The sequence below is a fragment of the Polypterus senegalus genome, chromosome 18, assembly GCF_016835505.1.
Source record: "Polypterus senegalus isolate Bchr_013 chromosome 18, ASM1683550v1, whole genome shotgun sequence".
Lineage (NCBI taxonomy): Eukaryota > Metazoa > Chordata > Cladistia > Polypteriformes > Polypteridae > Polypterus > Polypterus senegalus.
This window is the reverse complement of record NC_053171.1, coordinates 32,098,088-32,107,813: the sequence shown is the minus strand read 5'-3', so window position 1 is coordinate 32,107,813 and position 9,726 is coordinate 32,098,088. Positions and strand designations below refer to the sequence as shown.

The window sequence follows — 9,726 nt, the reverse complement described above, 5'->3', positions numbered from 1 at the left end:
AAATGTTTAAGCAGCAACATTGATGAGGAATGATGTCTGGCAGCCACTTTCAAATGAAGGCCTTGCACTTACTGTGTATGCGGATTAAGAACGCAGACGTGTGTCTTTGGAGCTGGAGCTCGCTTTCAGTCAATGTGACAATTGTGAAATAATCTGTAGTGCGGTATAGAAAATGTAATTAAAAAGTTTGCTTTATGTTGATAAAAAAAAGTTACTTTTAAAGGCCTGTTTTAAATATGCAAATAAAGTCCTAGTTGTCCAGGCTATGCAAGCTTGCAACAGGCAATCAAGCTGACCAGCTATCTAATGCAATCTAATTTTCTTTAATTGGGCATTTTGTTGCAGTACGTTTTTAATGTTTAGAAAGGCTACCCCTTTATCCTCAACTTCAGAGGTAAGAGGAAGCGAGTGACATGTGGAAAAAGCACACCAGCAAATGAGTGCAGGGACAAATAAAGTATGCACTATTGGTAAGCCCACACATTGAGGTTAGTTTTATCTACCTGAAAGATGTATACTAATATGCTAAGGTCTATGTGTGTGTCCAGTCCCTATGAGCAGCCTAATTGGTCAGTTTGGCTTTGGTAACACAACTGAAAGATAAGTGCAAGTGTGAGATACATGAAGAGTACTAAAGGCTTGGGAGCACTCTGACAGTCACCTCAGAGACAGGGAGTAAAAAAGCGAAGTGGTGACAAGCAAAGACATCTCAAAAATCACAAGAGGGTCCGAGAAAAGGGCTTTGCAGGAATCTACTTGAGAAATGGAGTTCTGGGCAAGAGAGGTTCAGACACACACAGATACCATGGAAAGGTGATAAAGGGTTGATGTAGGACAAGAGAGAAATATTTTTAAGAGGTAATGTGGCAAGTTTTTTTTTATATATATATAAAATAAATAGGATGCGTTAAAAAAAATTCTGATATTCTTTCCTGCTTCAGATCACTGGCTTTAAATATATATACCTCAAATGTGTAAAATCCAAAGTATAGAGCCAACAAAACACGATGATCAACACAGTTATCTGGGCAATATCTACAAAAGGGTAGGCTTACTTACTATATATGGATGACAAACAAAGCAATATGTAAAGACAGTATATAAATAAAGTATCTAAAAATCACATGTCCAGTTTCCTTATGCAACATAATGTGCTTTACATTGAAAGTATTCACATGTTCTTCAAAAGTAGCAGGAATGTCACCAGATGGCACAAAACCTAAAGCTAATAACACTGTAATGTTCAAAGGAATTCACTGGTAACACTTCAATTCAGGTGCTGCAAAAATGCATCTATTTCTCATTTACTTTTATATAAAAAGCCCTTAAAGGCTTCTTGTGGTCTTCATAACACTAGTAAAACATCAGCAGACGGGCTATTCATCTCTGTGCAGTACCAACATTTGATATGATGGTAAAATTATTTATGAATATGACGATTCACAGGTCTTATACTGAAGTACACAATATCAAGCCACCTCTGACCATTCCAAAGATATTGTTTGATGAATGACCACATTACTGATGCTTTGTAAGCATCATTAACACCAAAAGAAGCCTTTGTTAAGGTCTTCTTACATAAAAGTAAATGAGAATAAATGCATTTCTGCAGTACCTAAACTAAATACCCATTTATTGTTTATACATGAGTTAGCTAAATTAAATCCCTGCGGTTTCCTTCACAGCAACTGCCCAAGATAGAAACAGCAGCCCATTAGCGTCTTGCATTTGTTGCTGCGCTGTTTCTTCGACACTCATTTCTGGCCGCGATTTTTTCAGTATGCCGAGGAGAGGAAATATTTTGTTAAAATTGGGGGGCATTTAAATAAGATCTTAAAGTCTCTTGCTCTCAAGTAATGTTATCAAACCTGCTTCAGCACCTTTCTTCATCACTCTGAAACTGTTATCTTTAGATTTCCTAGAAGCCTTATGGATATGGGCTCTGGAATTAGTGCAGTCTTTAAGGCCACCAAGCAGCTGTGTCATCACAAAGTTGAGAGAGTGAGGCACTCAGATATGCTTCCTCAGCTTCCCTGTCCATTCCCATTCCATCCCATCTTGTCCTGCAGGTTCCAACAGTTGACTACGTCAAGCAGTCTTTAACTGCAATCAGTTGTTGTGACAAAAGAGAAGCTACTCCATGTCCCTCTATGGTACTCATCCTCTCTTACCACTCCATCTCCTTCACAGGTGATATCTCACTTCATCTGACACACCAGTGATTTGGTCCAGAACCATCAAGTACATTCATTACACAAAAGTTGGGGAAACCCTGGTTTATGTTGCAAATGACATAGTTAATATGGATAAATTCCTGCTTGAAGTTTTTGTCTCGCTCAGCTATTGCCTCTCATTACATCACCCCTTTATTCTCCACCTTAAGAGTTCTGGCTGTTAATTGGGGCAGTAGGAGTGATGAGAATTTATCCATTAATCAATGTGTCCCTTTGTCCATCCTCAACATGGCTTAAATGGTATACCTCAAATTTCCATTTTTTTTGTCTGCATTCAATATTTCTTTTTTAATCTTGGGGCCTTATACACCACAGTGGTACCCCTTGGTAATAGCCTATAGCACCTGTGTCAAGGACTGGTCCCATTTCTTGTTAACAGCATAGACTGACTCACCAAGGAGTAGGCAGTAAAATCAGAAGAGGGTCTTGAGAGTTGGGGGAGGGTGTTGCATTCCAGAATGTCTTTATCCACCCCCTCTATCACATTTTGGTGAAGACAGTTCATTTTACTACAGGCAGCTTTACACATCTGGCAGCTTCAAGCAAGTTTAAAAAAAAAAAAAAATACTGTTTTTCAGGAGAACAAATAAAGTGCATCTTTGGATCAGCTGCCTGCAGATAAATAATGAGCAGTGCCACATTTTAGCTCACATCGCAGCTCTAGGCCTGTTGAAACTTTGTACAGTTCTTTTCATCTTAGCAAACAGGCAGTGAAACAAACCAAAGGATACAGAAACCCTTCAGGTAAGAAGTAGTGCACACCTCCTCATCCTCCTGTACCATCATTTGTTCTGAAGAAGCCCTTTGCACATCCCCAAGTTCTACATGGCACAACCTGACATGGCGCAGACTGAAAGTATGAATAGACTAGACCTGTCAGTGTGCTTAGAACTGCTCAAAGCGAGGGGCACTGGTAGTGAAGGGTGAAGAAAAACCGTGGCAGGTGAGGCAGCAGGAGGGGAGGTTATTTAGGTTAAGGGTGGGTGGGCCTCGCAGGGCACTACGAACGGGAGAAGTGGTACGGCATAGCAGCGAGGGGTGATGGACTCAAGTCCCTCACAATCTTGTTCAGACTGGCAATCTTCTCCTCCAGGAGGTAGTTCTTTTTTTCTGTGACTTTTTGTCGCTGTTCTGTCATTTCTAAGGCTTTCAGCAGTTGAGAGTTTTCCACATACAAATCCTTGATCATTTCATCAGCCTTCACATTCTTCTGAAGCTGATGGCAAGAAAAGTGGAGAACAGTTCAGCATCCCATCTAGCTTGAAGGTGCAATACAAATATAACAGTCTCTAAGCTGCTTAGCGTTAAAAGGTAAAAAATTCATTCTCGTCTCGGCTACGGTTTATACCACTGCCAACAGGGTGTTCTTGAGTCACAATTATAAAATGTCATGTGGGGTGACTTTTACTAAAATGTTGTTGTGTTGTAAATTAATATTATAATTTAGCTGTTTAGTCTAGCATAAATAATTCACTGAATGTAGTTGTAAACCACAATCTAATGTTGATGCTGGTATGTGCTTACAGTCCTGTGGCTCTATTCAGATTTACTCATGCAGTCTAATACTGCAACTGTCATGAATGAAACCATGTTGCCTTGCGTCACTGTTGTAAATCAGTCTGGCACTCAGGAACCACAATTATACCACTTTGATAAAACACCTATACCACGGGCACTCTGTTACTCTGGGTGCAGGTTTTCATTCCATCCAGTTTTATAATCAAAAGCCAGGCCTAGCAGATAATGAAACTTGGAAAAATGAAAGAACTGACAGGCCATATAATTAAATATTGAGACAACTCTTTATCACACAGTAGATTTTTTTTCTGAGAACATTATTCATAAGTTTTGTGGTCCAGAACATATTTGAACCTGTTGGTTCTTCCCTTCCTTCTCATTATATTAGCACAGATGTATGTATGCAGGATTAAATGGAAGCACTGCAGCTGGAGGGATGGTGGGGGTGCCTTTGTCAATACTAACTGAAGGCTTGTTAAGAAAACAAGCAGCTACTATTAATATCTAAAGGCAGCTGTTTAAAACTAAAACAGTCAATTAAGGGTTCTGAATTATAACAAACAAGTTAACTAAACTAAGCCCAAAAAATATATTGCTTTAGTAGTAAGTAAATGGATTATAATTAAAATTTGGTTAAAGCAAACACCTGCAACCAATGCAGATTTCCAGGACCAGAGTTGAATACCCCTGACCTATACAATCTGCTATGATTTGTCATATCTACATAGATAGGAACTAAAATGATAGTGAAGTGGGCTTGGTTGTGCCACTATTACACTTTTCCCATGGAGCCTGGCACTGCAGTAATTATGGGCCCATAACTGTAATTCATCCAGAGTAATCTTGTGTCATTTACTACAGTAATTGTTATGTTGGTATAGTCTGGCATCATGGTTATCTTGAATAAATGGTTTATCTTACAGTATAGTCTGCTTTACCATATAGCTTAGAACCATAATTAGAACATATGCATGCAGTGTGAAGTCCTTAGTTAACAAGGAGTCCTGGATAGTGGTTAAAACACAGCATGGCTCACCTGGTCCTTGAGCTGATTGACCTTCTCCTGAAGAAGCAGTTTCACATTGTGCAGATTCTGTTCAACACTCCTCATCCGTTCTTCCATTCTGAGCAGCATGGCATCCCGGCCCTCCTGAAACAGGCATAGCGGACACCTTTGAAGATGCATCAAACCAGCCGATTGATCTTTCTCTTGCAAGTGTCAAATATGTGCATATTGGGTCTGATTTATACGATAGATCTTTCTCCTGTACCATTCCAACAGTGGCACTCCAAAGCGCTATTCAGCCAGGGGCACAAGGAGAAGGAACAGGCCAAAGCAGCCCACTAGTGCACACTGTACTGTACATTTATAGACAGGGCCAAATACTCAAAGCTCAGGATACACTCCTCTGCCAGAGAACAAGTCAGAAATTCTTGACATTGTAATCAGGATGAGAGTTTGTTTTTCCAATGATTATCATCTACAGTTGGCATCACTTGCTCTCACTAGATCACTCCAAATATACAATTTCTGTTCATGGATTTTTCTTCCCCAGGCAGCAGTAGAAGCCCTATCAGTATTCTATTCTTTTTTTTTTAGCTTTTAGTTTATAATACAAAAGTTTATACAGCATACTTTGTGCCAAACAAAGATGCCAGATGCCAATTTAGTTCAGGAAGGGACTGTTTCTCCCCATGTGGCACATACAGAGATGCAATACCACTGGCATGGGAGACTAAAAGCACAATGCATTTAATCCTGCAATTAAACCATCATATGCCAACACCCCAAATGGGAGAATTTAAGAAAAAAAACAACATGGAGTGTTGGAGTGACAGCAGCTGTAACAGTTGAACAGCTCATACCATGTACTGTCAGAATGTCTTTATTGAAATATATCATTTCAAATTTTTTTAAACTCCCTAAATCACATTCAGTAATATTTAAGATAACATGGTAATGTTACCACATAGATTTTATCGTAAGGAAGATTCACGAGTAATTTAGTCCTGGATTTAAATCCAGGCAAAGAGCCTTAACTCAAATTACTACTACTACATGTTACATTATTACTGCTACAGAGGACCCATGCTGCAGGTCTTCTTTGAAGTCCCAGAATAATAAAATAAAAAATCCCCATTCACCCTGAAGCTCATACATCACCATGTCACAGAGGCTCCATCAGCGTCAGCATTTAAATCAAGGGCCAAGATCTATTTTAGTATAACATGTTGTTGCTAGAGCTGCTCTGGAGGCTGCCTAGTTCCACTTTCCATCTCCTCTTATTGCCTGTACTAACATCTGGTGTCAATTTTGATCAAGATATTTTATCTGGCATTAAAGTGGGACCAAAGAACAGCCCTCAAAACATCAACAGTTACCTGCTCTATGGTGCACCATAGCCGAGTCCAGTGTGGGCCTGGCCAGTTTAGCTCGACAAGGGAAGGTGAAATCTAAACTGAAAGGAGTTTTGCTTCTCTTCTCCACTGCTGGGTAGTCTTGGTGTTGTGTATTCCTACTGTTCTGTTTTATTACTAAAATTATGGTGCATTAAAAACCTATTTTAAAAAGTCTGTGGGTGTTATGTATATATTTGTCTAATTACTACATAGTGTGCGTTTAGTGTTGCATGCACTTTCATGTTTTGTTTTACTAAGGTTAAAATGGAGTGCTGCGCTCCGGGCTTGTAAATCAATGCGTACTATAAAAAATGAAATTGAGGGGAGAAGCTGCGCACGTTAACCAATAGAAACAAACATGAAATTACTTGAAAAGAAAAGCCTAACATGGTGACATGGGCCTTTATTACAGTGTAAGCTACAAGTATAAGATCACCAACTTCTCCAGCAAGATTCTGAAAGGCACATCAGCACACACATGCTATTTTATCTTACGGATGTGTTTTACTGTTTGCTAAAATTGTCCAAAAAAATAGTTCTAGAGTTTGTGTGTTTTACTTCTGACAAAAAATGTTTGAAAACTTGAACTTTAAGGTTGACTTGCACAGCAAATGTGATGACTAATGCTAGAGGCTTTTCAAAGTACATTCAATATTAAGACTTTCCATATAGTTACTAAAAAATTTGGTTTATTTTGTTCAGTATTTAAAGAACTATTATTCTAATCTTAGAATTTTGCAGCTGTTACAATATTTGGCATTTTTTATATTGTTTGTTTTCAATTGTTTTGTAAGACTTTCTTAAAGTGAAAACCATCTATAATATATAAAACAAGTGCAAAAAATATATAAAAGTAGGCAGCAAAAGGAAGGTATTGACAAATATCTCATATACAGGTTATTGATATGAAACATTGGGAGGAAAAAGAATCAAGAGCTGTGCATGTGCGTGGACTGGGTATTGTATGGCAAACATCTGACAGCTAATCTCACCATTTACATTTTACTAAAAATTAACAAGAGCATTTTGGGTTCTAGATTGTGTGGGCATATTATAAAGCATTTAAAAGTCAGGCAGAAGTGAAACACCTGGCTTTAGTCTTCTCCTACACACACCTAATTAATGCAGTATGGTCTGCCATTTGTCTTGTGCCACAGGTCAGGTGCCACAGCCTGTTTCCGCATCTACGTATCTAGCAGCAGTTTCAATTTGGAAACCTCTCTGGACAGGATGCAAGTCCATCACAGGGCACACTCTCACATACACCCACATAAGCAAAATTCACAGGCATAAGTCAACCTAACACACGTCTTTGGTGTTGGCGTAATTGGAGGCATCTGAGAGAAATGAAAAAAAAAAACCCTCAGACTTCTAAGTCCACAAACAAACACAAAACAAATCTTTTTTGCAGATTCTGACCCTCTATATCTAATTTAACAAAAAATATTACCATTTTTAAACCATGATTTAAGGTAACACAACACACTCTGTAAACTGGAGCTCCCATCCACACCTCTACTCGCAATGCACAGAGCCATACACAAAGTCAGCTGTTCCATTGCTTTATTGCTCTTCACAATAAAAAAGAATTCTTGTTTTCACAGTAACATGATGCAAAAAAGAAATATGGTGAGAAAGAAAATAAATTACAATTAAATAAAGTTAAAATATGGGGGAAAAAAAATCACATTTTACAGTAATAAATAACAAATAAACAAAGAGTTTAAAAAAAAGAACACACACACAAATATACAATCCACAGCACTTTACATGAATATACAACAGCACTACACATGAGAGCACATCTAAATACAGACAAGCACGGAGAGTAAGAACGATAAAAAGAAGCTTTGTAAACGCAGCCCTCCTTTGAGTGATTCTGTGCATGCTAGTGCAGATCATACAGGCATTTCCACTCAGCCTGGAGGATGTGGATAAAACTCTGCCTATGCTTACAAGGATCCATCAAAGATCTCCATCACATTCTCATTGGAAAAGTAAGGGAAAGGGCTAATGAAGGAGCTCTGTAATAAATATTTTTAAAATAGATAAATGAGACCATTTACAAAATTGATTTACTACTTATGTGTTAAAAGCTGAAGGTGTCCACTTCCAACCTACCCTGTGTTACACTTAAGGACAATGTAAAGAACTCTGGTGAAAGATCTACTTCCATTACTATCATCAGCATCATCACACTTGAGGAGGAATATAAAGATTACCAAGGTTCAATTTTTACAAGCCAGTCTCAAGACAACCTATCAAAAAATCTTTTTACTGTTGTTATTTGGGACAGGCTAACATTAAAATATTTGCTTAATGTTGCAATATAGTAGATTACCAACCAACCATTATTCAACCCCCTACATCCTAACTACAGGGCCACGGGGGTCTGCTAGAGCCAATCCCAGCCAACACAGGGTGCAAGGCAGGAAACAAACCCCGGGCAGGGCACCAGCCCACCATAGTATAGTAGATTATGAACAGCCAATATAATTGTTCACATTCTCAAAGAATTAGAAACCATGAGAAACAAAGATGTGACAGTCTTTTACTCTTCACTTCAAATGTAGCCATTGAAACAGCCAATTATTCATATTCTAAAAAGGACAAGGGAAGACAAAAATTCTGTCTTGTACCAAAACATGCCTGAATTCAGAACAGAAATTAGTCAAGTGAGGGTGGTGACCGCCACACTCAAAAAGGTTAGCTTACAGCTCATAACTGGTAAGGCTGCAGCTGGAAGCAGCAATGGCATGCTCCTGTTCACTTTGCACTGCCCATCAGTGAGAGAACAACAAAGTTCAGCAGGAAGTGCCTCATAGTGCTGCCAGTGCCACCTGGTGGCCAAACACAGTAGTACCAGAAAGGGATTTTTTTTTTTTTTTACCTGAAGCTCAACTCCAGTCATATCAAGTCAAACAAAAATAAATAAGGTCTCCATAAACTGTACATCAGGTAACAAACTTACTTATGCTTTAAAAACATCTGCCTTCTATATATACATACACTTTTGTACATATTAAATAGTTTTATAAAAATACTGGATACAAGCCCTCATTTTTTGTGTATTATAGAAGCCCACACATGCACATTCATGTGTGATGCTAGCACTCTCTGATTACAAGGACACGATTTTTTTTTTTACCTAGTGCAATATACTGTTAAATAATAATGTCAAACAGTCAGAATAAAACATTCACTTTTAACAGAAAACCAAAAAATGACAGGGCAGTAAGAAACTTAATATAAATCACAAGATCTAGGGGAAGAATCGAAGATTACATGAGAATGCATCATGGTTTGTTCACTGAAAGCTGTACTATCTGAGGGGCTTGGGATTATTCTCTGAAAACCCTGAACCAGCACCCCAGCACATCTCTAGGTACTGAGTTGCCGATACCCTGAAATAATGACTCTTCAGATCTGGCCAAATCTAATTGGGGTAAGAAGAGATCTATTACTTTGTAGACCTGCTGGCTTCGATCCATACATTTGTTTGTTTAAAAAGGGATGAGCCTAAAGACATGAAAAGGTACCAAAATGTTAAAACACAAGATTCAGTGCCTTAATC

General features: G+C 38.4%; 1 protein-coding gene across 8 annotated transcripts in view; it reads right to left on the bottom strand.

The window, feature by feature from the left end:
- Window positions 1–871: 871 nt before the first annotated feature.
- Window positions 872–9,726, bottom strand: part of nin (ninein (GSK3B interacting protein)) — an 87,347-nt gene continuing 78,492 nt past the window's right edge. For 7 of the 8 annotated variants that reach the window (XM_039740997.1, XM_039741000.1, XM_039741004.1 and 4 more), the window contains 2 exons: window positions 4,789–4,902; window positions 872–3,450 (listed from right to left, as the gene is read on the bottom strand). In XM_039740997.1, coding sequence (XP_039596931.1) covers window positions 3,235–3,450; window positions 4,789–4,902 — 330 coding nt within the window. In that variant the 3' untranslated portion in view covers window positions 872–3,234. Of the gene's footprint in view, window positions 3,451–4,788; window positions 4,903–7,698 lie in introns of those variants that run through there. The other variant, XM_039741001.1, reaches the window with a different exon arrangement.